Genomic DNA, 27,270 nt, shown 5'->3' with positions numbered 1-27,270 from the left:
GTATGCGCCAGCCACCTCTGGTCATTTGAATCCAGCAGCTTCAGTGCTGCAGTACAAACCTCTACCACTTGCGCTACAGGAGGAGCTCCGGTAGCTGTTAGCAGTAGTAGGCTGTTATCCTCTACCATGCACCAATTTGGCCATTAGGTTACAGGGCCCAGGGCGCACGCTGTATGTATGAGCAACGTGGCTGCGTGGGATAGAGGTTGAGCCTGACCCCTTCCCCAACAAGGGGGGGAGGCCTTCAGTGTGCCCCCCCCCTCAAAGGCTGTCTCACTGCTCCCCTTTTTCTGCCCACCCCCAAGTCACCAACCCAGGCAAGTCAGTAGAGGCCCATGCACCATGCCCCCGCCCCCCCCCCAAAGCTGGCTGTACCTCGCCCTAATCCCCGGGAGGGACCCAGCTGGGGCCAGTGAGCTGGAAGCAGAGCCTTTGGGTGTCCTTCCCCCCCCCGACTCAGAGCCGAGCCGGGCTCGGCTAAAAGCAGCTGCTGGGGCTGGCGAGGGACTCCGGCTCTGCGATCCATGGTCTTTGCTGATCAGCCTCCAGCCCTGCAGAACAGGCCGGTTCCCGCGTTGGCCTTTCCGTCTCCGGCCGGGCTTGTTTTCCATGATGGTTTGGAAGATTCCCTTCCCCCCCCAGCCGCCGCCGCCATTTAAATGTCTTCCCCCCCACACACACCCTCCCCAGTTGGACTGAATTGTTCATTATGCACCTGCCCCCAGCCTCTCTCCCCTCCCCCTACCTGCATGCAGAGCCCCAGGAAACCCTGTCTGGCCTGTGGGCCGTCTTGTGGGTCAGGCTTTGCCTGGGGGGTAAGGTGGGGTGGGGGGGCAGCCTTTGTGGGGTAGGATGGGATGTGGGGGGATGGGGGATGGGATGGGGAGGGGCTGGTGGGCTCAGGTCACATGAGCTTGTGCGCTGCTAGTCTGGGACTGTGGCATTCTGGGCTACTGGAGGTGACTGGGATCGGCAAGGAGAAGCTGCTGCCAACAATCAGGCGGGATCTGGGCTGCTGGATCCAAGCAGCCCCCGGTGAAACGTGACGGGTGGGCTCTGCTTAGCGATACGACTCTCCCCTCCTGCTCCCCCACGGGCAGCCTCCTCCGCTCCGGGGCACCACCCAGCAGGTGGGGATGGAGCAGCCTCACTCGCTGAGCCCAACCTTCCTGCGGCCAAAGGCGAGTCCCTTCCCAGGGACTCATTGGAAAAGACCAAAACGTCGTAACTGGCCCTCACTCAGCCTCAGGCCCGGTCCTGCCCAGAGGCCCGGCCTCAGCCCCCGGATGAGCTACAGGGTATGAAGCCTGGCCCAGCCCGGTCCCAAAGTCATGAGCTGCCACCTGTGACTTATGGCTCAATAACGGCGCGATTTTATTATTCCAATTAGCTTGGGCCCTGCCGTTTTCTACTGGTCATGGCAAAAAGAGCCATGAACCCCCCCCCTCCTGCCCTGGCCGATGGGAGCAGGGCGCTGGCTCCTGCACGTCAGTCTGACTGCACTGGCAAGGCGACGCTTTCAGCCTCGGCAGCGAGGAGACGGTTCCTACGCGGGCTGGGCTGTGGCGTGCGCAGGGCTGCCTGGGCGTCTGGCGCCGCACAGCAGAGCGGGGGAAGTGCGGGGTCAGGACTCCTGGGTTCTAGGCCTGGTTCTGCCACTTGCCGGGTGCAACTCGGCCATGACGCGGGCATTAGCGCCGCGCCGTCCCATGCAACCCGAGAGCAGCCTCACGTTGTGCTAGGCATGAGCCAGGCACCGGGGCAGCACCAGCCCGGAGACACTCCAGCCATGCGAGGGGAGAGCCCAGCTCCTCAAAGGGGCTGGGAGTTCAGCATCACTAGCGTAGCTAGTGGGGGAGCAGGGGGAGCGGCTGCTTCCCCTGAGCACATTCTCCAAAAGTGGCACCTTAGGCACCAACTCCCTGGGTGCTCCGGGGCTGCAGCACCCATGGGGAAAATTTGGTAGGTGCAGAGCACCCATCGGCAGCTCCCCGCCCCGCCCCCCCAGCCCCAGCTCACATCCGCCTCCTCCCCTGAACGCGCCGCCCCGCTCTGCTTCTCCGCCCCAACCCCGGCTTGCCACGAATCAGCCGGTCGCGCGCGAAGCCTGGGAGGGCAGAGACGCAAGCAGCGGCTTCGTGCTCAGGCCCAGGGAGGCGGAGGTGAACCGGGGGCAGGGAGCAGAGCAACGCGGCCCCCAGCCCGTTCCGCTTCCCTTGCCTGGGACCCAGCCGTGTCGCGGGGGGAGGGGCGGGGGGATTGGGGAAAGGTCCCTCCTCCCCCCCGCACACTCACCGGCGGCGGGAAGCGGCGCAACGTGGCCCCAGCCCGCTCCGCTTTCCTTGCTCCTGCCCCATCCCCAGCTGGGGCCGCTGCCAGTGAGTGCGGGGGGGGGATCCCCTGCCCCAAGCGACACGGCTGGGGCTGGGGCGAGGGAAGCAGAGCAGGCTGCTCCCCGTCTCCCACCAATCCCCTGCTGGGCCACTCTGGGCCTGCGGGGCCCCCAAAAGTGCCCCCCACAGCTCCTGCCTCCCAGACTGTCCGGGTCTTCGGTGGCGGGACCTTCAGTGCCGCCGAAGAAACCCGGCGCGAGTGACGGGCCTGCCGCCGAAGACCCAGCGCGCCGCCGGGGGAGTAAAAGCGCCACAGCAGGGGGCACCTTTTTCTTTAATTGCTGCCCCTGTTCCCTCCACCTGGCTACGCCCCTGATCCGGCACCTCAACCCCTTTGTGGCCGTGAGCCAAAGGGACTCGCCCGGGACAGTGGTGGAGCCGGGCCTAGGCCGCTGAGCTCCTGCCTCCCAGCTAGTCGCCCACTAGCCTGCACTGTGACTGGGCAGCTGGTTCCTCGTTTACTCACTGGGGAGTTGAAGGATCTAAGGTGTCCGGGGGAGACTCGATCTCCCTTAAGCCAGACTAGCGCCGGCGCTGCTCCATTGCCGGCGGTGGAATTGTGGGGGTTGGACACCAGGCCCATGGCGGGTGTACAGCGTCTCAGGGGGCTGGCCCTAGGGAAGGGCAAGAAAACACTTTGTGTGGGTTGGGGGCAACGGGACACCCACCGTGCTCCTTTCACCGGGGCCCTGCTTGGAGCGAGAGGACGGCTGCAGCTGTCTCTCCACAGTCCCCCCGGCGGCTCACACTGGCACAGGGCGGGAAGGGGAACATGTGGCGGGGGGGGGACCCATGAGCAGTCGTCTCCTCTCTGCCTTTGAGGGGCTCAGCCCAAGCTGGTGACCTGATTCCTCCAGCGGGATGGGCCCAACGTGGCCTGGTGTGTGTGCTTGGCTGGAGGGGGGGCTCACACCTTGCCTTGCCGTTGCGGAGCAGGCGCTGGCGTGGATGACCCGGTCGGGGAGGTGTCGATCCACGTGGAGCTCTTCACTCACCCTGGCACCGGGGAACACAAGGTCACTGTTAAAGGTTGGTACCCGGCGTGGGGCATGCCCAGCGCTCTGAGCACAGGGGAGGCAGGGGTGCCAGGGTGTGGCCGGCCCAGGACGCTGCCCTGCCGCCAGGGATGTTGGGGGATGGGCAGGAGTGCGTCACCTGTGGCCACGTTGACATTGCAGCAATTGAACTTTCAGTTGCCAAAGGCCAGGAGCAGACAGCACTGCCTGGGCTGGGCTGCCCCCTTCCCTCCAGCCCTCCCAGTGCCCCCCATCCTCCCCGTGGCCCCACGCCGCCAGCTGACGCACCCTTTCCTTTCTCGCAGTCGCGGCTGCTAATGACCTCAAGTGGCAGACGTCAGGCATCTTCCGGCCCTTCATCGAGGTCAACATCATCGGGCCCCATCTCAGTGATAAGAAGAGGAAATTTGCCACCAAGTCCAAGAACAACAGCTGGGCCCCCAAATACAATGAAAGCTTCCAGTTGTGAGTGGCCTTGACACATTCCACCCCCTTCCCCCTCCCCCGATAGACCAAGCGCTTATGAGCAAAGCAGAGCTGGGCCGGGCTGGGATTTGCAGCGGACAATGAGCTGCACATGGGAGGTGGTGATCCAGTGATGGCTGTGCTTCTCTCTGAGTCAGCCGATGCACTAGGGGGTGCTATGCTGTTCAAAGTGCCACCTAGGGCTGGTCAAAAATGTTCTAAGATGATTTTTGATGGTGAATTGGGTTTTCGGCTAAATGAAATTTTTCACAAAAAATGGTCTGTGTTCTGCACAGAGCACTGGGACTGTATCTCCCATGATGCACCACTTCCCTCCCCCCAAGAGGGAGACCATGGTATGCTATGGGAGATGTAGTCCAGGCAGAGAGACCCACCTATAGAAGGGAATGGGCACATGAAGCTCCTGAACTATTTCTCCCATGAGTCACCATGGCTGGGGCTCCCATGATGCTCTGCTTCCTTGCTCTAAGGAGGGATATCATGGGAGTTGTAGTCCAGCCGGGGAGCCCTGCCTGTAGAGTAGAATGGGAGCGTGAGGCACCTGAACTACAGCTCCCATGAGGCACTGCAGCACCATTTCCAAAGTCCAAAAAATTGAATTTTTCTCCCCCCTTGCTCCGCCATCGCTGGCGTCAGACTCCATGAAACATGACCATCACTATGAATTGTTGCCATTTTTCCCTACTGATTATTAGGTACAATTAATTATTCAGCCAGCTGCTGTTCCACTGAAGCTCTCACAGCACCAGGTTAGGTTTCTGGCAAGAAGTTTTTAGCCGTGGCGTGGCCGAGCGGTCACTGCCTTGCTGGCCTCCTGTACCTGCAATGGCAGCTGATAGCAGGCCCAAAGTGGCGGGGTGGGGGGGGAGCGGTAGGCCCGGCTCCCCTCACCGCTTGGTCCCCCCAGGGGCTGTAGTTCGGGGGTGGGGAAATGGCACTGCAGTGCGTACGCACACATGAGGAGAGCTGCCGCACGAGACCCTCGGCTCGGCCTTGGCCTCGCTAGCGCCCGTTTCTGCGGGGTCAGTGACATTCAGTCCCTCCAGGCGTGGCAGGAAACGTCGGCCAAGCTGAGGCACAGCTGTGGCTCCTCCAGCCTTCGGGACCCTCACCCTGCGGCCAGCAGCGTTTTCCCTTCTCTCAGAGCCAGAGAAGGCCACACTGGGCCCACGGCCCACACACCTGCAGTTGTAGCCCAGGGACCCAACAGCTGCCAGGGAGAGGCACCCACCAGCGTCCCAGGCCGCTGCCCCTCCTGAGGGCCTGGGGAGCCACATTCCTTCCGGCTGGTGACCAGCTCCGCCCTGTGGTTCCCCCAACCCAAGGCAGCGAAGCGCCAGTGGCCCGGTGCGTGCAGCAGCTGGCGCGCAGGACCCAGCGGATGGGCCACTAACCGTGTCCGTCCCCTTCCCTCCCGCGCAGCACCCTGAGCAGTGAGACGGGCCCCGAGTGCTACGAGGTGCAGGTGTGCGTCAAGGACTACTGCTTCGCCCGGGAGGACCGCACAGTGGGGATCGCCGTGCTGCAGCTCAAGGACATCGTGCATCGGGGCAGCTGCGCCTGCTGGCTGCCCCTGGGCCGGCGCATCCACATGGACGACACGGGCCTCACCGTCCTGCGCATCCTCTCGCAGCGCAACAACGACGAGGTGGCCAAGGAGTTCGTGAAGCTCAAGTCGGACACGCGCTCGGCTGAGGAAGGCAGCAGCAGTTAAGGGCCTGAGCAGGTGTAGAACATCCCTAGCACCACCCCCGTCCTGCCCCTTTTCTACAGCATCCTCCAGCCACGTAAAAGCCATACAGGTCATCCACAGCCCCCACACCGGGTAGGGAAGGGAGCCCCCCCGCCAGGAAGCCCTTGCCACAAGCAGGCGCCTGCTTCCCAGTGCCAAGGATCGAAGCAGGCGCTCTGTGCCCCTCCCTGCATCCCTGGGCTGCAGCTCAAGGGCACTGCCCCGGCTGCGATGGGGCAGGGAAGATGCAGCCCCCAGGGAGCGCAAGCTGCCCTCACTGCTGGCAGGGGTGGCCTTAGCGCTTCGTCCCGAACCTATTTCTGTCACGACAGATGCTGGGTGAGGCAGAAGCCGAGGCCTGGAGCTGACCGTGAGGCAGGAGCATTTGAACAAACGTGAGCCACCCAGTATGGCCACAAGGTTGGCACAGGGGGAAGCAAGGCTAGATCTCAGCCCATCCAGCCCCCCCTCCACTCGTCCCTGAGCTCCAGGAAAATCACCCTAGCTGGTAGCAGTATAGGGGATATGCCACATTGTTGAGTAGGTTGATTCCTTCCAGCAGGAGGCAGCATCACATGTCCAAACTGCCCTGTGCTCATGGCAACCTCATTCGGCAATAGAGATGAGCCAGGCAGCAATGGGCACAGGGAGGTTGAGACGGGGCCTTGGGTTCTCCTCCAGGGCTCCCGTCGAGCGTGGCTGCTAAGGATACACCTGGGCCAGTGTCAGCCTGCAGTGGCTGGCGGCTCTGGGAGTCCGCTGCCCCTCCCGCTATAGCTGAGTCAGCAATAGCCAAGCCTGTGGCGTAGCCCCCAGGGCCTTGCAATCCCGAGCAGGTGGCTCAGAGCAGCTTAGTCTGAGGCCAGGCAGCAGGGCTGGGGCCGATCTTGTCCACCCAGGCCAGCAGCAGGAGGGTGCTAGCAGGAGAGCGGGACCGGGGAGAGGTGAACCTGCCACAGGGCTGCACGCACGTGGGGCGGCATTGCACTAAAGAACCAGGATCCCAGCTCTACCCTTCCTCCCCGGTGGGCTCGGAGACAGCAGGAGGCCAGCGCAGCTGGGAAGAGGCAGCGCCTTGCGCTGGTAGGAACTGGTCCCGCTCCCGGTTATAAATAGGATCCTGCCGTGCAGCCGCAGAGCCGGCGTCCCTCCCAGGCAGCGCCTGCACTGGGACAGGGATGTGCAAACCCCATCTCCCCACCTCCCCGCAGGCAGCCCTTCCTGGGGGGCTGAAGTAGGGTAGCCTCCCGGGGAGAGAAGAAGCAGCAAAGTGGGGGGCTGACGCCTAGTGATGCCTCAGGGTCAGGGACCTGTCCTTGCCTTCCTGCGTGGGGAAGCAGGTGAGTGAATGAACGCCAGGTGCCGGCCGGTGGAGGCGAGAGGGAGTGAAAACGGTGCTGCAGCCTGGGTGCAGGGGAGGTCGCTGCAGCAGGTGGGACAAGGGGACGCACCTGAGGAGGTTGGGTCGCTTTACAGGATAAAAGGCAAAATATTTCTGCCCGCCCCAGCCCTGCTTCCAGCGAGGAAAGCGTCACAGGCCCATGATTCCTGCCTTGGCCTCGTGCTGAGTGTCCGGCGGGGCAGGTGCTCAAAGCGGGTAGGCGGCGGGACTCCCACACTGGCCCAGGGCGCTTGAAAAGCAGTGGGGCAAAGCCCCCTGCCCCTGCTGGCGCTGCACGTAGCGCCCTCAACCCTTCGCTGCCCCCCACCTGGGGGAGCTCCTGCCACCCCCGGCCTGGCTGCAGGGGTAATTGGCGTTCAGCAGCAGGGCCTGTTCCCCAGCGACACTCAGAGCGGGGGGGGCTTGATCCCAGCTGTGCCAAGAGCCCCCCCAATCCGCTGTGCATGGCTGGCCGAGCCATGGCCCTGTGCTGCCAGCTGGAGTGAAAACCCCTCCTCTACCCAGGAGAGTGCCAACGCCGTCGCTTTCCTGCAGGGACCACGCCTCCCTCGTCCATGCCTTGCAGATGGAAACCTAGAGCCCATCCCTTCCTGGCAGGCAGGAACCCGGCTACCTCGTGGGACCCCATCCCCACCTGCAGTGCAGCTGCCAGCCCTTCCCACCCCCCGGGACACCACTGGCCAGGGGGTCAGACGCGCTTCACCCACTGTGCCGGGGAAGGGGCACAGCAGTGGGGCCGGGCCAGGGGCAGCACTACCTGATTTAGCAGACCCGAGTGCATGGGCCCCATAGACCAGGGTGGGCTCCACTGGTTCCGAAAGCCAGACTCTGCCACAGTCCCAGCGGAGAGCCCTGGAGAAAGGGGGTGCTCTGCGCTCAGATGATTTCAGGCCCCAGACCGAGCCTGCAGCCACCACGCCCCTGCCACAGAAAGCCGAGAGCCTGGCCCGGCTCCAGGAAGGCTGGATCCTGTAGGCAGAACAGCCTCACATCAGGCCAGAGGCAGAGCTAACCCGGTGCCAACCTCCAGCATCTCTTACACTCACTCCCAGCAGCCCCAGTGACTCAGCACCGCCCGGGCCCTGCTTATGCAGTGACGGCTCTGGCCACGTGCAGGAGCCGTGCCCCAGCACCCGCTGACGAGGGGCCGAGTGACAGGAGGCTCCCCACCCCCGCTCAGGGCCTGATTCAGCCCAGGCACTGCGGGGCCCATGGGGTGCAGCTAGGCCCAGGTAGAGAGATAACAGCCTCTCGGCCCTGTCCATGGCCTGCAACCTCCTACCTCCCCGCAGGCAGAACCGGGGGCACAACAGCCTCCACCCACAGGCCCCAGCGCCCCCCTCCCGGCCCCACTAGGTACCAGCCTTGGCAGCTGGCCGGCTGTGGTTTGAGTTGCGCCAGGGAGCTGTGCCCGGGGAGAGGAGGCGGGACGGCCTGGCCCCCGCAGACAGCTCTGTAAATATGTAAATAGCTGTAAATACAGACGGTTTTTCCATGTTCTTTACCCGACTGCAACAGCTCTGAAGGGCTATCGTGTCAGACCACGGCCACGCGGCGCAGGGGAAGCCTTTGTAACCCCGGGCCCTGCTCGGCCCTGCTCGCTTGCCTCCCATGGCAAAGGCACAGCCTGGCCCCAGCCCCCCCGCCTTAGAGAGGAACCCCAAACCCAGGCAGCTGCCCCTGACCCTAAACACCCACCAGCCCTACCCCCAAGGAAACGCAGCAGCACATTCAGAGCCTCCAAGAACAGAGTCCAGTGCAGGATCCTGGCTCAGCTCATGGCCAGAAGCGGGTCCCTGAGAGGAAGGGGCAAGAACCACTACTAGCCCCTGTGGGATAATCTGCCCCCCCTCCTGATCTCTCAGTAGCTAGGGCGTTTTAATAGCTCCCCCCGCCCCCATTAATAACTCACTGTTCTCCCTGGCACTGGCTGCTCACTTCTGAGCCAAGAGCAGCTGCCTCTGCCCCCCCCGCACCTCATTTCAACCCCAGCCCTGTGCTGAGCAGAGGGGCTGGCAGCTGGGCCTCCCTGGCCAAATGCACCGGGGGGCTACACAGGTCAGGCTGGGTTCGGGGCTACAGGCCAAGCTGATTTTGACACCTACCCCCCATCCTCCCCCCACAGCTGGATTTAGACATTCCCCCACCCCCCAGTCCCTGGCACAGGGTCTGGGACAGCTGGGCCGCTGCAGGGTTGTATCCCGGCCAGGCAGGAGCTCAGGTTTTCCAAGCTGTCAGGGCAGGGGCAGGCACTGCCAGCGGGGCTCCCCGTGCAGCCTGGGACCGGCGCTGAAGGGGGGAGAGAGGGGAGCTTGACCCAGTTCACAAGCCACGAGGGGCTGATTGGAGACGGCCCCTCTGTCCTGTCACAGGCCCCTGAGTGCTTCAGTCCCATAGCCGAAGAGATCGAACCTGCTCCAATCCTGCCCCAGCCCCCCATTGAATCCAGCCCCCTACACACCCCTCACGTGGGGCACAGGGGGGCAAAGTGTCCCCCCCCCAGCAGAATTCACAGCACAGACGCTGCCTCCCTCTACCCCCCGCTGGTTTCTAAAGGTCGGGGGTAACGATGCCCTGGGCCCCCCAGCAGCACCAGGCAGGGCTGGAGCGTGCACAGGCCCCTGGCTCAGGAAGGGGGGGGGCGGGGGGTGAGCCCCAGAGCCTCATTTCACACCTGGGGTTACGCAGCCCAGGGAGGGGGAAGGAGCCCCGGGAGGTGGAGAACGTGGATGAAGAACGGCTGCCAGGTGATTTCCCCAGCCCCCCGGCTCGTACAGGTGCATTCAACTAGGCCACAGCTTAAACCCACCCCACCCCCTTGCAGTAGGGCCAGGCCTTGCCGCCTCAGCAGAGCGAGATTCATGCCAGCAGGCCCCTGCTCTAGGAGCACAGGACAATTTCCAGCGGGGACGGAGGCCTCACTGGGGCCTTTAAACAGCCACGCTCCATGGAGCAGCAGGGCCCTACAGAGCGTCAGGCCCTGCCCAGCAGAGAGCGGGGCAAAGTGGGGGAGAGGGCAGGGAGCCTGGGGGAACTGGCAGGGCCAGGCTGGCAGCCGCCCCGTGCCCAGGGGAGGGAGCCCTGTTCCCTAACAGCACAGCCCGGCTGTGCCTCACAGACCATGCGGCCCAGGGCTGGGCACAGCATGTGGCCATGGCAGGAGCCAGTGCTGAGAGGTGGGGAAGGGCAGCTGCAGGGAGGTGGCTCCAGCCCCAGGTAGAAAGGGAGGCCGGGAGCCCTAGGCCCCTTTCCCCACACAAGGCAGGGGGAGGGGTAGTGGCCTAGCCCCATACAGCAGCCCGAGCTCATGCCAAGGGGCCAATATGCAAGCAAGGAGAACCCACCCGTGTAGGGGTAGGAACAGAGATTGACAAGGGGACAGCTCTGGCCATGGGGAGCACTGGAGGTGCTGCTGCAGGGAGCTATGCAAAGAAACTCAGTGTCCTGGAGCAGGGTTAAGGGGGTGAAGAGCCCCAAGCACTGTGGGGTAAATGTCCCTTTGGGTTTATTCAACCCTGGCTGATATCAGAGCGGATGTTCTTTCTCCCTGGGAACGTCACGGCGGGTTAGGGATGCTGACCCTGCACAGCTCCTGGCTCCACGCTCCTGGCCATGGGCCTGCAATGCCCTTGCCCAGACCGGGCGACCAGACCTCAGCCTCTGCCCTGCGCCCTCAGCCAGTCCTTTTTGTAGTACTTGCCTGGGACCAAAGTGGTAGCTGCTCACACCTGGTTCAGTTCAATGTTTACACCCCTTTTCCAGCTGCTGCAGCGCGTAGCAATGCAGCCTCCCACCCTGCCACCCAAAGGGCTGCAAGACAGCAGCCCTGGTGGCTCCCCCCTGCACACACTGACCTCATCCCCGCCTGCAGCACGGCCGGCTAGGCCCCCGCTGAGCCCTATGGCTACTGGAACACAAGACCCGTTCCCCGGCTCCCTCTCCGCCGCGCCCCTTCGAGAACTTCCGGTCGGCATGTGATTGAAACTAAAACAACTGTAACATCTGCTCCTGTAGCACCTCTGTCAGCGCTGGCCCGTGTGTCTGTCCGTACCTGAACTGGAGCAAACAATGGTAAACATGGATGCATGACAGTGAGATGTTTTGCACTATTTTGACTTTTTTGGGCTCTGTAAAAATAATTTTATTATAACACATTAAAAAGAAAAGCACACCCGGCCGCCGCGTCCGCCTCCCAAAGCGTATCCCGCTGAGCGCCATGGCACACGCGCCCCCGACGGCCGAGTGACCCAGCCCGGCGCCAGAGTTTGCCTCGTCACTCTCAAGCTGTAGACTTAACATTCCCCTTTCAGACGAGAGCTTGAACTCAGAACCCAGTGGGACCGTTTACACGTATGAAATGATGGGGTCTAAATTAGCTGTTCCCACGCAAGAACAAGATCATGGAGTCAGTATGGATAGATCTTCGGACACATCCACCCAAGGTGCAGCGGCCGTCAGAAAAGCAAACAGTGTTGGGAATCATTAAGAAAGGGAGAGATAGACAGAAAATATCATGTTGCCGCTATATAAACCCATGGCACGCCCACATCTTGAACACTGTGTGCAGATCTGGTCACCCTGTCTCAGAAAAGATATATTGGACTTGAAAAAGGTTCAGAAAAGGACAACAAAAATGATGAGGGGTATGGAACAGCTTCCATATGATGATATTAATATGACTGGGACTTATCTGCTTGGAAAAGAGACGACGAAGGGGGATATGATAGAGGTTTATAAAATCATGACTAGTGTGGAGAGAGTAAATAAGGAAGTGTTATTTACTCCTCATAACACAAGAACTAGAGGTCACCAAATGAAATTAATAAGCAGCTGGTTTAAAAACAAACAAAAGGAAATATTTCTTGTTAGGCTTATTCCTTCACCCTCACGTCCCTGGTACTTCTTGCATGAACAGAGAGCAACAGTACCCGAAGTCCAAAGGCACAAACAATTCGATGTTTATTGGGGTGAACTTCCAGCAAGCATGATTCGTTTCCTTCCTTAGTGTCCCCCTTCCCAGCTCTGACACCACAGAGCCTTGCCTGTGTCCCTGTTTCTGTTCCCATCCCCCCTTTAGCATAACATGATCCCAATTCCCATAGCCCCAGTCCCTGTTCCCATTTCCCCCCCACACTTCCTGATTGACTGCAGACCATATAGTAAAACTTGAGTTCTGCTTAGATATTCCTTAACCAATCATTTTACTGAAATTTAACTAACCCATCCTAACATACTGTAACATGGTTATTTAACCAATTATATCCCACCACCTTCATTGGTTTACACCCAACAAAATTAATTATACAGCAGACAGAAACAATCACAGAACCAGACAGAGACCATGCAAATAAACACACAACACAATACAGAAGTGAGGATTTTACAACTACATCTATGCAGACATAAGGGTTTTCCAGCTGTGGCTATTGATCAGTGAGTTCTTGCCAGGCAGGATGCGATCAAACTAAGTTTCCTTTTACATCTTCTAGGCTCTTCCCTTTCTCTGGAGGTGATAGATCGGATCACCTTCCTAACAGCCCCCGATTGCCTGATTTCAATGTGACTGAACAAGGCCTCAGACTGTCACAGTGAGAGAAGGCCCTTACATGGACAGTGATTTCTGATTCTCTCTTTTATACCTCTATAACAAGCTAAGTGATAAGAATACACCTAAGTTCTTAAAGTATAGGCCTTTGCAGACAGGCTTGAATATCTATATCCTAACATTTCTTCACACAACTCAGTCAACCTGTGGAACTCCTTGCCAGCAGATGTTGTGAAGGCCAAAACTATGACAGGGTTTTTTAAAAAAAAACAAAAAAAACCCACCACACACACTAGATAAGTTCATGGAGGACAGGTCCAGCAATGGCAATTAGCCAGGATGGGCAGGGATAGTGTTTGCCAGCAGGCGAATGGGCAGCGGGAATGAATCACTTGATTCCATGTTCTGTTCATTCCCTGAGGGGCACTGGGCCGGAGAGACCATTGCTCTGACACAATATAGCTGTTCTTATCAGGGCCGGCTCCAGGCTCCAGCACAGCAAGCAGGTGCTTAAGGCGGCCAATGGAAAGGGGTGGCACGTCTGGCTCTTGGGTGGCAGGTCCCCCACTCCCTCGCAGGGGGGAAGGACCTGCCACCGAATTGCCACTGAAGAATGAAGTCGATCGCGGTTTTTTTGTTGTTGTTTTCCAGCGCTTAAGGCAGGAAAAAAAAAAACTGGAGCAGCCCTGGTTCTTATGAACCTTCAAAGTCTCTGCCCAGATGTTCCCATAAGGGAGAGGCCACCCATGGCACGAGCACCAGGGAATTTGCAGTGCTGCTCTTTTGCACAGGTTTTGGGCTGGTGCTCTCACCTCAACCCTAGGAGGGTACAGCACACACCCCAGAGCCATTGTCACGGAGTCCCCGGGTGATGCTCTGGAACTGCTCCCCACAAAGCCAGTCAGGACTTTGGGAAGCCTCCTCTCCCTCGGAGCAGACTTGTTCAGGGCAAGAAGTTAACACAGCTTCACCTCCTGGGTCTCTTCTTGGAGCATTCAGCATCCTGTGCCCCTCCGTGCGCTTCCCACAGCGAGTCCACCCAGTGGGGTCCTGGGGAAGCCAGAGGGTCCTGCACCCCCACTTCACAGTCAGACTCAGCCAGCAAGTAAAACAAAGGTTTATTTAGATGACAGGAACACAGTCCCAGACAGGTCTTGCCAGTGCAGACAACAGGACCCCCCTTTAGTTAGGTCCATCTGGGGCCCCAGGGAGGCCACAGCCCCGTTGGGAAGCCCAGGCCCCGGCAAGGCCCCTCTCCATTTCCCAGCCAGTTTCCAAACTGAAACTCCCTCCAGCCTCTCACTCAGCCTCCCCCCAGCGTTTGTCCAGTGGCCCAGGCAGAGGTGTCACCTGGCCTCCAACCCCCCTCCTGGGTTCTCAGGTTACATGCTCAGGTCTCCTCCCTCCCCCAATGCAGCCAGTCCCAGCACAACCCCCTGCAACCTTCCCAGGTCAATCCTCCCCACTCAGCATTCACATCACAGCAAGAACCTTCCCACTTCGGCACCCCCATAAGCCCTGGACTCTCCCAAATCCGGGGACTCTACTGAGCTGAAGTACAGGGGTAAGAGTATCTCCCTCCCCCAGCAAATCTTCAGACCCCTGTAGAGGAGAGGCAGGTTTGAAAGCTCGAAGCCTCTAGTAATTGGCTGAGCCTTAATCAGTGGGTGGGGCATTCACTCAGGCCAGGGCTTTATAAAGCCACGCACAAGCGACCAGGGGCTGCTAACAGGGAGTTTTGCAAGGGAGTTTAGAAGGGGAGTGGGAGCCCCTCGCCAGCCCTAACCCCTTCCCCGTGCCCCCCCCTAAAACCTATAAGCCGAACCACATTCCAAAACTACTTTCCGTAAACCACCCTTTCACTAACTAGGAGACAATGCAGGCAGAAGCCCAGCAGCAGGGTGGGGGCTATCCAGTTTATTGCGCTGACTGTCGCATGTATGATTACCTGCCCTGTGGGCGGGTGGCGTATGTGTGCAGTCGGTGCAAGGAGCTCCTGGCCCTCAGAGACCATGTACGGGCTTTGGAGGCCAGGGTGGCGGAACTGGAGGAGCTGAGAGAGGCAGAGAGGTATGTGGATGAGGCTTTCCGGGACACTGTAGAGTTGTCCCACCTCCGGTCAGACAGCCCCTGCCCTGTTGAGGAGGAAGAAGGGCCCAGGGAAGTAGAGCAGTCAATGGGATCGGAGGGAAACCGTCCCGTAGTTGGGACCCTCCTTCCAGATGGGGCTGGGGTTGCCTCTCCGGGGGAGGGAACTCCAGTTGCTAGGAAAAGGCAGGTGTTAGTAATGGGAGATTTGATTATTAGAAATGTAGATAGCTGGGTCTGTGATGACCAGGAGAACTGTATGGTGACTTGCCTGCCTGGTGCGAAGGTTGCGGATCTCTCGAGACATCTAGATAGACTTATGTGTAGTGCTGGGGAGAAGCTAGTGGTCGTGGTACATGTAGGTACCAATGACAGAGGGAAGGGTAGGAGAGATGTCCTGGAAGCCAAATTTAGGCTGCTAGGGAAGAGACTGAAATCCAGGACCTCTATGGTGGCATTTTCAGAAATGCTCCCAGTTCCACGCGCAGGGCCAGGTAGGCAGGCAGAGCTTCAGAGTCTCAATGCGTGGATGAGACGATGGCGTAGAGAGGAGGGGTTCACGTTCATTAGGAACTGGGGAAACTTCTGGGATGGGAGGAGCCTATACAGGAGAGATGGGCTCCACCTAAACCAAAGTGGAACCAGACTGCTGGCACTAAACATTAAAAAGATTGTAGAGCAGTTTTTAAACCAGGAAATGGGGGAAAGCCGACTGCTGCAGAGGAGCGTGTGGATCAGACACAGACTTCTCTTAGGGGAGAGTCTGATGATAGAGAATCTCCAGGTTATAGTCAGGAGCAGAGGAATGAGAAGTATAATGTAAGGGCCCAATCAGATGATAAACAGTCACATAAAAAAGAATCTGGCACATCAAAAAAAAGGCAGGCTAATAAACAGGGACAAGTTTTTAAAGTGCTTGTACACAAATGCCAGAAGTCTAAATAATAAGATGGGTGAACTAGAGTGCCTTGTGATAAAGGAGGATATAGATATAATAGGCATCACAGAAACCTGGTGGACTGAGAGCAACCAATGGGACACCATCATTCCGGGGTACAAAATATATCGGAAGGACAGAACAGGCCGTGCAGGGGGGAGGAGTGGCACTATATGTTAAAGAAAGTGTAGATTCAAATGAAGTAAAAATCTTAAGCGAATCCACAGGTTCCATAGAGTCTCTATGGATAGAAATTTCATGCTCTAGTAAAAATATAACAGTAGGGATCTATTATCGACCACCTGACCAGGACAGTAATAGTGATGATGAAATGCTAAGGGAAATTAGAGAGGCTATCAAAATTAAGAACCCAATAATAGTGGGGGATTTCAGTTATCCCCATATTGACTGGGAACATTTCACTTCAGGACGAAATGCAGAGATAAAATTTCTCGATACTTTAAATGACTGCTTCATGGAGCAGCTGGTACAGGAACCCACAAGGGGAGAGGCGACTCTAGATTTAATCCTGAGTGGAGCGCAGGAGCTGGTCCAAGAGGTAACTATAGCAGGACCGCTTGGAAATAGTGACCATAATACAATAGCATTCAACATCCCTGTGGTGGGAAGAACACCTCAACTGCCCAACACTGTGGCATTTAATTTCAAAAGGGGGAACTATACAAAAATGAGGGGGTTAGTTAGACAAAAGTTAAAAGGTACAGTGACTAAAGTGAAATCCCTGCAAGTTGTGTGGGCCCTTTTTAAAGACACCATAATAGAGGCCCAACTTCAATGTATACCCCAAATTAAGAAAAACAGTAAAAGAACTGTGGCTTAACAACCATGTAAAGGAAGCAGTGAGAGATAAAAAGACTTCCTTTAAAAAGTGGAAGTCAAATCCTAGTGAGGCAAATAGAAAGGAGCACAAACACTGCCAACTTAAGTGCAAGACTGTAATAAGAAAAGCCAAAGAGGAGTTTGAAGAACGGCTAGCCAAAAACTCCAAAAGTAATAACAAAATGTTTTTTAAGTACATCAGAAGCAGGAAGCCTGCTAAACAACCAGTGGGGCCCCTTGACGATGAAAATACAAAAGGAGCGCTTAAAGATGATAAAGTCATTGCGGAGAAACTAAATGGATTCTTTGCTTCAGTCTTCACGGCTGAGGATGTTAGGGAGATTCCCAAACCTGAGCTGGCTTTTGTAGGTGACAAATCTGAGGAACTGTCACAGATTGAAGTGTCACTAGAGGAGGCTTTGGAATTAATTGATAAACTCAACATTAACAAGTCACCGGGACCAGATGGCATTTACCCAAGAGTTCTGAAAGAACTCAAATGTGAAGTTGCGGCACTATTAACTAATGTTTGTAAACTGTCCTTTAAATCGTACCCAATGACTGGAAGTTAGCTAATGTAACGCCAATATTTAAAAAGGGCTCTAGGGGTGATCCCGGCAATTACAGACCGGTAAGTCTAACGTCGGTACCGGGCAAATTAGTTGAAACAATAGTAAAGAATAAAATTGTCAGACACATAGAAAAACAAACTCTTGAGCAATAGTCAACATGGTTTCTGTAAAGGGAAATCGTGTCTTACTAATCTATTAGAGTTCTTTGAAGGGGTCAAACATGTGGACAAGGGGGATCCGGTGGACATAGCGTACTTAGATTTCCAGAAAGCCTTTGACAAGGTCCCTCACCAAAGGCTCTTACGTAAATTAAGCTGTCATGGGATAAAAGGAAAGGTCCTTTCATGGATTGAGAACTGGTTAAAAGACAGGGATCAAAGGGTAGGAATTAATGGTAAATTCTCAGAATGGAGAGGGGTAACTAGTGGTGTTCCCCAAGGGTCAGTCCTAGGACCAATCCTATTCAATTTATTCATAAATGATCTGGAGAAAGGGGTAAACAGTGAGGTGGCAAAGTTTGCAGATGATACTAAACTACTCAAGATAGTTAAGACCAAAGCAGATTGTGAAGAACTTCAAAAAAGATCTCACAAAACTAAGTGATTGGGCAACAAAATGGCAAATGAAATTTAATGTGGATAAATGTAAAGTAATGCACATTGGAAAAAATAACCCCAACTATACATACAACATGATGGGGGCTAATTTAGCTACAACGAGTCAGGAAAAAGATCTTGGAGTCATTGTGGATAGTTCTCTGAAGATGTCCACGCAGTGTGCAGAGGCGGTCAAAAAAGCAAACAGGATGTTAGGAATCATTAAAAAGGGGATAGAGAATAAGACTGAGAATATATTATTGCCCTTATATAAATCCATGGTACGCCCACATCTCGAATACTGTGTACAGATGTGGTCTCCTCACCTCAAAAAAGATAGTCTAGCACTAGAAAAGGTTCAGAAAAGAGCAACTAAAATGATTAGGGGTTTAGAGAGGGTCCCATATGAGGAAAGATTAAAAAGGCTAGGACTCTTCAGTTTGGAAAAGAGAAGACTAAGGGGGACATGATAGAGGTATATAAAATCATGAGTGATGTTGAGAAAGTGGATAAGGAAAAGTTATTTACTTATTCCCATAATACAAGAACTAGGGGTCACCAAATGAAATTAATAGGCAGCAGGTTTAAAACAAATAAAAGGAAGTTCTTCTTCACGCAGCGCACAGTCAACTTGTGGAACTCCTTGCCTGAGGAGGTTGTGAAGGCTAGGACTATAACAATGTTTAAAAGGGGACTGGATAAATTCATGGAGGTTAAGTCCATTAATGGCTATTAGCTAGGATGGGTAAGAATGGTGTCCCTAGCCTCTGTTTGTCAGAGGATGGAGATGGATGGCAGGAGAGAGATCACTTGATCATTGCCTGTTAGGTTCACTCCCTCTGGGGCACCTGGCATTGGCCACTGTCGGCAGACAGGATACTGGGCTAGATGGACCTTTGGTCTGACCCGGTACAGCCTTTCTTATGTTCTTATGTTATTGGCTGGAGCTGGGCAGGGGCAGGAACTGCTTTGGGGGGGGTTGAAGTTTTCCTGGAAGGACTGGACTGAACAGCTGGGCCCTGACCCCTCTACAGCTTGAGACACGCCCCCCCCCTCACTCCCAGAGCCCCCTTTAGCTCCCATCAGACAGACAGAGGCTGTTGCTGAATCCAGGGCTGCTCTTGTGGGAGCACTGGGAGCCGTGCTGCCCTCGCTCAGCCCCAGCTGGGAGGTTACTCTGCACAGATGACGATTTTGTCCACTCCCCCCACCCCGAATAGCAGCATCCCCTGCAAGGGGGGCAGAAGGGGGACGAGCTGGACCAGTGTGCAGTGCGCTAACACGGGGGCTGGGGAGCCTGCGGGTTCTGTCCCAGCACCCCAGGAAGTTTCAAGCAGAAGCAGAGAGAGAGAGGGGAAGGCCCAGGTGCTAGCTGGGGATGGAGCATGTAGGCCCCTATTGCAGCCCAGGATACTTGGGTTCCTGGCCCAGCTCTACCCACTACACATCCACTGCCCCCGTTTTCTCCCTCTGGAAGTGGGGAAAACGTTCCCTGGCCTGGGAGTCGGATTCACCTGCTAAACTCCAAGGACCTGTGAACACCCAGGATCAGGTGGCCAGTGTCCGAGGTAAAGGACACAGCCTGGGGCCTGCTGGAGACAACCTGTCTGCGCCTAACAATCCCTCCTCTCCCCTTACCAGCGGTCTCAAGTCAAGCTCCAGCCTCGTAGGTGGCCTCTGTCCCGTCACTAGAGCACAGCTCCCAATGCTGCCCCGGGAGGCTGCACAGCCTCCCCCCCCACACACACACCCACCGGCCCGGAGATCGGCGACTCGCAAGGGAGACCAGCCTCAAGCTTATTACTAAAGAGACTTTTATTCACTTCACACAATGACGTTTAAAAGGCATTTCACTGAACACAGGCCACATGAAGAGAGCTCCTCTCCCACCCCCAGCTGCTGGGCAGGCAACCCCCAGGCCTGGCTTCTCTCCCCCAGGCCCTAGCAGCGGAGGGGGCAGGAACAGCACTCCCCAGAGACACCCACAGATGCCCAGTGGTACTGGGCCAAGAGCAGCCGCCTGCAGCAAGGGAGACAAGCCCCCTAACCTGGCTCCACCTGGCAGCTGCTTCCTCACTCAGCAGCAGTGGGGACTCCCTGCCCAGCCAGCCACACTCAGGACATGCTTTTAAACCTGCTCCCAAGTGCTCAGATGCTGCCCCAAGTGCCGTAAACCCACCCCCCACACACCGCCAGGGAGCACTGCAGTTCCAGTCAGTCAGCGATCGCGCAGCCCACAGCACGGGCGCCCCGCATTGCCCCACTCGGTTCTGGCGTGCAGACCCGGGCGGGTGAGGAAGGCACCTTTACCCCCATGCACAGCATTCCCCGAGGGCCCGTTGCAAAAAGCCCTCGGGCTCGGTGCGGGGAGGGATGTGCCGGGCATGCGGCAGAGCTGGGCAAGCGGACGTTTCCGAGAGGAAATTCCTGCCGGAGTTTTGAATTTTAGAAGGGGCCGTTTCTGGAGCCCTTTGGAGCCGTAGCCTCATGCCAGCACCCTGAAATTTCAGCCTGAGCCGCTGGCTCCTTTCCAAGGAAAAGGGCGTTTCTAGGGCACGGCAGCCAGTACCCTGCAGCACGGTTGTGAGACCGCATCTTCCCCAGGAGCATCGCCGCCGCGGCGCTCAGACCCGGGTCAGGAACGTCAGGTTAATGCTGTCAGGGATGCGGAGCTCATCCAGCTGCACGGGAGAGCAGGAGAAGGGCAGGTGCACAGGGAACAGGTGAGCCGTGTCCACCAGCAGCTGGCAGGGGCCGGCTGGAGTTCGCTCCGCCAGCCGGTTCTGTGTGGGGAGAAACAATCCAGTCTCCAGCAATTCTCACCGTCCCCACTCCCCGGTCCAGCCCCCACCCCCTCCTTACAGCCATGGCTGGCTCAAGCACCTGGCCAGCTCAGCCCCAACTCTCCAGCAGCAGGCTAAAGCAACTCCGCGCAGCTGCCTGCCAGCACAACTGAGTCGGGGGCTGGGGGTGGGAGGGGAGAGAGAAAGGACTCACTCACCTCTACGCTGCTTATGAAGCTGGGGCTGACGCGCTCCTCCAGCCCGGCGGCGGGCGTGTAGGCCCGCAGGATCTTCATGACCTGCAAGGAGGGAGCGCAGAGGTGACGGGGCTGGACGGCGGCCAGTGGAGAGAGCGCTAGAGCCAGGCTGGGAATTCAGTCTGGCCAAGGGCCCTTCCAGCCGGGCCCATGGCCTCATGCCCCTTCCAAGCCCACAAGTCCCGAGCAAAGACGACAGGGCCCATCTGGTCCCCATGCCGGGGCCGGCAGGAAGCGGAGTCCTAGGGGAGCAGAGAAGGGACCCCAAGCAAGGTCCTGGCTGGTGGAACTTGGGGCAGTTACAGAAGGGGCCCGCCTGTGGGCCCCAGTGAGCAGGAGCCCTGGGCACTGGCTGGGAGCCCTCGGGGCTGAATCAGGGGCCACATCCTGGTACCAGCTCCCAGAGCCACTGGCCCTGGCAGCCCGAGCGCTTTGCCTTCATGGGGTGGGTGGTCCCCTCAAGCCTGAGTTACCCAAACACACACGGCCCCCCCAGCACCACTCCCTCCTTTGAGGAGCTTCGATCCCTCCAGGGTGGCAGAGCCCAGGCCCGTGGCCCATCACCCCCGAGCTCCTGGAGCAGCCGGTCACCTGTGGAGTGGTCAGCGCCGTGCACAGGCAGCAGATGGCCTCAGCATCTTCCTGCGTCGTCTTCTTCACCTGCAGCAGCTGGGCGGCCTGGATGAGGGGCTGCAGGACCTCCATGGCGCCGCTCTGCTGGAGGCCCTTGGCCCGCAGCCACTCCTCCAGCTGACTCACGTTGTACCTGGAACAGAGCCACACCGAGACGCTCCAGCCATAAGCTCAGCCCCTTAGGAGCAGCTGCAGGGGCCGGCCTGGGGGAGCCTGGCGCCAGTCAGCGCATAGCAGGGTGGCTCTTCGCGGCCGCAGCACTAGGAATGTATCCAGCACGGCTCTGTCCCCCTCGAGTGCCGGGACCGGGGACGGGAGCTGTGACAGCTCGCGTCTTCCGTCGCTCCGCCCAGGGGTGGAGGTTTTTAGATCCACACGTCCAGGGTTCAAGCCCCATCCTGGGCTCTGCGCTGCCCAGGACGAGGCTCCCTGTTGCCCAGGCAACGGAGCGGGTGGCCCCAGTTTGAGCAACATTTTCCCTTCCACTCAGCTGGGCCCAGTTCTCCCCCGCCCCAGACTAGTCAGCCAGGACACAGCCCCCCCCCCACCACACACACACACTTGTGTGCCCCCGGCCAGCTGGGACATCCCCAAGCCGGGCACAGCGTGACTCGACCCAGCAGGAGAACTGTCAATAGCAGCCCAGGGCCACTCCCAACCAGTGAGGTGGGAGGAAGGATGGCCTAGGGGGTAGGACACTAGCCTGGGACTCTGGTGCCCTGGGTTCAAGTCCTGCCTGAGGTCTCTGGCAGAGCAAGCTTCCCCGGGGGGGTATTACTGCCACCGCTGGGGTGTCAGGAGGATACGTGCAGGCAGACTGAGGTGCCCCACCAGTGATGGGGCAGAGCTGGACGGTAGCTAGGCCTGATAGCACCATAGGAACCTGGCACTTCTAGCTTTTCCTCCCCCTCTACAGACGCTCCCTTGCTGCACACCCCCTGGCCAGGTGGGATTAGCCCTACGCCCATGGAAAACCCAGCGCTTGAAAGTCAGCCAGAGCCCAGGAGGGTCCAGCACCCAGTCCCGTGCTCTGGAGGATGGGCCTGGGCCATGCAGGCCAAGCCCAGCTTAGGAGGTACAAAACCCCCGACAGCAGCTGTAGCCTGGATGGAGAGTCCAGGAGGCTCCAGGCCCAGCCTGACGGGGGAGCAGCACCCGAGCCCCGCGGGAGGCGGGAGGGGACGGACTGACCTGAGCTGGACGCCCTGGCTCCAGGAACAGGCGTCCCTCCTCAGGAGCAGGTAGTTGAGGGCCACGCCGCTGACGGTGAAGAGGAGCTGCCGGAAGGTCTGGCCCACGACCACGGGCTCCAGCTGGTGCCTCCCCAGCGCCTCGTGGAAGGAGCTGAGCTGCTGGAGGAGCGAGTCCAGCGTGTAGGCGGGAGCCGCTGGCTGCTTGCGGTAACCGGGGGGCCTGGCCGACGACAAGCCCTGGATGGTCTCGCTCTCCAGCATGGCGGCGACTGGCAGGGCAGAGGGGAGGGAGGCTGAGCTCAGCCTGGCCAGCGGGCGCTGAAATCCCAGGGCCCTTCCCTCAGGGAGCAAAGGGCCCCGTCTCTGCGGCTGGCTCTGCTCTCGGCGCCCAGGGGGCTGGGTACGTCCTGGGCACTGATCTCTGGGCAGCACCCGGTGCATGCCCCGGGACCCCGCAGCCCAGGCGCTGCGTTTGAGAGGCTGCACCTCCAGACCGGCTCCTGCCATCTGGTGAGTTACCTGCCGCTCGCTGCCATTCAGAGCAGACCCAGACTAGCCCCGAGTGCCACGCTCCCAGGGGGCAGTCGCTCAGCCAGGCGGCAGAGCAGGGACCTTCCCGCCCCCCCCCCACTGCCCTGTCCAGCTCATGCCATTAATCTCCTCACTCCCCCCACAGAGGGGTAAGTGGCAGGTCAGTGCCCCAGCCACCCTCAATCCCAGAGGGTCACTGGGCAGGTAACAGGGTCCCTCTGAGGCTGTACTGAGGGGGACGGGGCGGCCACTTGCTCTTGAGATGCCAGGTCTGCCCAGCCCACCATGACCCCTTTATGCCAGGCCTAGCCATGGCATCCCCGCCTAGAGCACCGAGCGTGACGCCAGCTCTCTGCTGCCCTCACCCCTTGAGTGCAGCTCATCTCACCAAGCTCGCTCCCATCCCTAGAGCGCTCCCGGGAGGCCCAGCCGGTACCTACCAATCATGGGCTTCAGTTTCTTCTGTGCCACACGGATCAGCTGCTGGTATATCTGGATGGCCAGGTCACCCAGGCTCTGGCAGTGGCTGGCCAGGTCGAAGTTTCTCAAGCAGTGCTGGTTCTGCTTGGGGGTGTTGGCCAGCCGGTAGCTCTGCGGACAGCAAATGGCCGGGCTCGTGGACCGAGAGGTGCTGGAGCCCGGCAGAGCCACGCCCTGGGCTCTGGAGAGCTGTGGGGTAGCCATGCAGGGACCCACCCCAGCATCCACTGCACACGTCTCCCCTCCAGAGTCCGTCACATTCCCACCCAGGGGTCTCAGCGCACCTGACACAGGTCAGTGACTGAAGATCAACTCTGTTCCCACTGCCATAAGCTCCCCTGCCCCCCCTCCCCGAGGCAGGCGGAGTAAAGAACCCAGCAGCAGCCAGTATCCCCACGGTACAGGTCACCCAGGCATCCTATTCTGGTGCTCAGAACATCCCCTGAGGATGCTGGTCTCAGGGGCTTCCACGGAGGGGATCTGGCTGGGTTCTTCTCAGCCCTTTGGGGGTAGATGGTTTGCTGGTAGGAAGAGACCCCTCCCCAGGCCAGCAGCTACTGCCCAGTTTGAAGCCAGAGGGTCTGGGCTGTGGTTCACCATAGACCCGTAGGCTTGTCGGACTAGAGGGGACCTCAAGAGGTCAGACTCCAGCCCCTCACACTGGGGCAGGACCAAACCTAGGCCATCGCTGACAAGTGTTCGTCCAGCTTGTTAAAAAACCTGCAGGGACAGGGATCCCACCGCCTCCCTCCAGAGCGTCACTACCCTGAGTGTTTGAAAGATTTTCCTAATATCTAACCTAGATCTCCCTTGCTGCAGATTAAGCCCATCACTCCTTGTCCTCTGAAGGCAGGACATGGCGAATTGATCACTGTCTTTGTAATGGCCCTTAATGCATTTGAAGGCTGATCATCAGGTTCCCATCCCCCAAGCTCGGCTTCTCAAGACTAAACATGCCCAGTTTTCAGCTTCTCTCCACGGTCAGGCTGTGGAAGCCTGTTCTCATTCTCGTCGCTCGCCTCTGGACTAATTTATCCACATCTTCCCTGACGCGCGGCCCCCAGAACCAGTCTCAGGTGCCTCTGCCTCACCGGTTATCCCCCCTTTGGCTGGCTCTGCCTACAGGCAGCTCTTTGGAGAGCTGGTGTGAAATCAGCCAGATGAAATTCAGTAAGTGCAAGTGCAATTTGCTGCACAGCATGGCAGGCAAAGAGCCAGTACACGCAGGGCGGCGTAAGCCAGAGGCTTCCCCTCGGAGCGGCGAGGCCGTGGCCCGGCCAGATCCGGCCTGAGGCCGAGGGCAGGAGCCACTGACCCCAAGGGAGAGAAGCTGAAGTAAACAGCCACGGAGCAGTGGGCCAAGACAGGCCTTGGGACTGACTCAGCGTCATCTTGGTCTCAGAAGAAACTAGGGGGAGCCTACTAAAGGCAAACAGCCCCCCCATGCCTGCTGCTTCCTGGCTGGGATCTGTTCTGCAGCTCCCAGCCGGGGGAGGCCAGGCCAGGCCAGCCTGGAGGTGCCGTGCTGGAGCAGGCCCCGTGCCCTCACCTGGTCCCCGCCGTACTGTCTCAGGCAGTTGATGAGGCAGCAGGTGTTGGCGAGCCAGAGCGCCACCACGCCGAAGTCCTCGCTGTGCTTCTGCGAGCGGGAGACACAAAGCGACGCATCAGGGTGGGGTGGGGGGCCCAGGCGTTGGAGACTCGCACGAGGAGACTGTGCCAGGCAGCCGCGCTAGAGGGCGTGGGCACACCAGCAAAGCCAGCCGCTGCTTGGGGGTCTGCATCCACCCCCCCCAAAAATCAGTGCGAGGGCCAGAACAGGAGGCCACTCAGCAGACACAAGTGGCTGCATTCAGCCCAGCCGAGCCCCGTCTTTTGTGCCCGGCTGCCTCGGGAGGCCTGGATTTTACAGTTGCTCCCCGACAGCCCAACCAGCGTCCAGGGTCCCCAGTCACCACTGGGCCTGCTCCAGAGACACCCTGATCCATTGATCACAGCCGGCAGCCATGGGCGAGCACCAGCAATCTCCATCTCACGGCACTGTGGGGCCCCAGTGATCAGGGGAGTCGGGATGGACCCTGCAGGCCACTGCCCATCAGGGAGCAGCGTCTGCTGAGAGGCAGTAAGAGCCCTGATGCAGCCAGTGCTAGGGAGGAGCAGTCACTGCCCCAGGCTGGCTCCAAAGTCACTGCCAGAGACAAACGCAGCTGCAGGCAGAAGCGGCGCCAGGCATGGCCTGGCCAGCGAGAGCTTCTGCTTTCTGCAGGGCCCAGTGCTCCAGGCTGGGGGGCTGCCAGCCTGCAGAGGAGCCCCTGAGACATGAGGATTAATATCACATCAGTATCAGCGTTTGCTCCCTTCTCCGCCCAGGCCCGGGCGGCTCACAGGGGACCGACACTGCAGCGAGAGCAGCCTCCGCTCCTCTTCCCAGCCACTGGGGCTGGACACTCCTCGGCAGGGCTCTCACCGGGACCGAGGGGTCTCTTCCCCCACATGCCCTGCTGGGGCAGCAACACCTCCCCCAACCACTGCCCCCAGACACCCCGGCCTCTCCCTCTGCATGGGGGGGGGGCAGAAGGGGGAAGCAGCAGCCCAGCCCTCCCTGCTGGCAGCCCCAAGCCCCCGCCCAGGGAGTGGAGCGGAGCAGTGGGACACCCTCACTGACAGGCCACCTCTGGCTCCTGCTGGCTGACCCCAGGGAGCCGACCTGCTCGCCTGCGCCTCCCCATCGTGGCGCCCGCCTGCGCCTCCCAGATCCCCACCCAGACAAAAACCCCAATCCACCCCATGCGCGTAAGCAGCACGGCTACTGCAGGACGAGGCCTCCTGCCCCTCCAAGCCAGGCAGGGGCCCAGAGCAGCCATGCTGAGCCGGCCTCTAACCTCAGCCCCAGGGCCCCAAGCCCTCCTTGACGGGCACACTCCTGAGGGTGGCATCACAGATCCCTAGTAACGCCCTGGCCCCTGCCCCAGGTCACACAAGGACATGCCTGGGGGCTGCAGGAGGCATTTCTGGGCAGCTTGGGCACGAGAGGGAACAATTGGGTGGGGGGCACACGCCAGCGGTAGGGAGCCAGTGCCTGAGGGCAGCCCCTCAGCAATTGACCAGAGGGGCCACGATCCCCCTACCCCCTCCCCCAGCCAGCCCCCCACCACGGTACCTTCACCACCCGCTTGATGCCGCTGACCGCGGCGGCGAAGAGCGAGCGGATCCGGTGCTCGTCGTGGCCGGAGTCCGCGTGCCGGAAGCACATGAACAGGACGTAGGCTGGCAGCGCGGGGAGGGCGCCGGGGCTCTGCTGCGGTTTGAAATCTGCAGGGCGAGAAGGGGCCGAGTGAGTCCGGGATGGAGTCTGAGGTCCGAGCCACAAGTCACAGGCTGAGGCCTGCCCCGCCCCACGGGAGCTGCCTACAGGGCAGAGGGGTCGTAGCAAGCGACAGGTGGGACGAGACAGGCCCTGCATTCAGGGCCCCAATTTCAAACCCCTCCCCTCCCCTGAAGGAGCCAGGCTCCTGCTAACTTCAGCAATACGCCCTCTGACCCCGACCTGGGCCCATCACCTTCTGGTCAGAGCCCGGATCCCAAGGCCCCGTCGCCCCTTTCATTACAGCCAAGCAGCTTGAGCTCAGGCCAGCCCCCAGAGGGGCATCAGCCGTCCCTGCCGTTAGCACCTCTCCAGGCACAGCCCCCTCTGCTCTTCCCTCCCCATGCTGGGGCTTCATCTCTGCCCCCACCCTGCCCAATTCCTCTGCCCCCCAGCCTTCAGCACAGCCACTCTACCCGCCC

General features: G+C 59.1%; 2 protein-coding genes across 3 annotated transcripts in view; one reads left to right on the top strand and one right to left on the bottom strand.

Annotated features, from left to right (window-relative positions):
• Positions 1 to 6,387, top strand: part of UNC13A (unc-13 homolog A) — a 114,689-nt gene extending 108,302 nt beyond the window's left edge. Inside the window, exons 42-44 of the mRNA XM_039515907.1 lie at positions 3,330 to 3,422; positions 3,715 to 3,874; positions 5,318 to 6,387. Coding sequence (XP_039371841.1) covers positions 3,330 to 3,422; positions 3,715 to 3,874; positions 5,318 to 5,609 — 545 coding nt within the window. The 3' untranslated portion in view covers positions 5,610 to 6,387. The remainder of the gene's footprint in view (positions 1 to 3,329; positions 3,423 to 3,714; positions 3,875 to 5,317) is intronic.
• A 13,017-nt stretch (positions 6,388 to 19,404) lies between these two features.
• LOC120391800 (unconventional myosin-Vb-like) overlaps positions 19,405 to 27,270 on the bottom strand; it is a 69,920-nt gene continuing 62,054 nt past the window's right edge. For both annotated transcript variants that reach the window (XM_039515908.1, XM_039515909.1), the window contains exons 32-38: positions 26,645 to 26,796; positions 25,034 to 25,123; positions 23,445 to 23,595; positions 22,472 to 22,742; positions 21,239 to 21,413; positions 20,609 to 20,689; positions 19,405 to 20,390 (exon numbers count right to left, since the gene is read on the bottom strand). In XM_039515908.1, the coding sequence (XP_039371842.1) occupies positions 20,232 to 20,390; positions 20,609 to 20,689; positions 21,239 to 21,413; positions 22,472 to 22,742; positions 23,445 to 23,595; positions 25,034 to 25,123; positions 26,645 to 26,796 (1,079 nt within the window). In that variant the 3' untranslated portion in view covers positions 19,405 to 20,231. The remainder of the gene's footprint in view (positions 20,391 to 20,608; positions 20,690 to 21,238; positions 21,414 to 22,471; positions 22,743 to 23,444; positions 23,596 to 25,033; positions 25,124 to 26,644; positions 26,797 to 27,270) is intronic.

Source organism: Mauremys reevesii, linkage group 26, assembly GCF_016161935.1.
Source record: "Mauremys reevesii isolate NIE-2019 linkage group 26, ASM1616193v1, whole genome shotgun sequence".
NCBI classification, from domain to species: Eukaryota; Metazoa; Chordata; order Testudines; family Geoemydidae; genus Mauremys; species Mauremys reevesii.
This window is presented reverse-complemented; position numbering and strand designations above follow the sequence as displayed.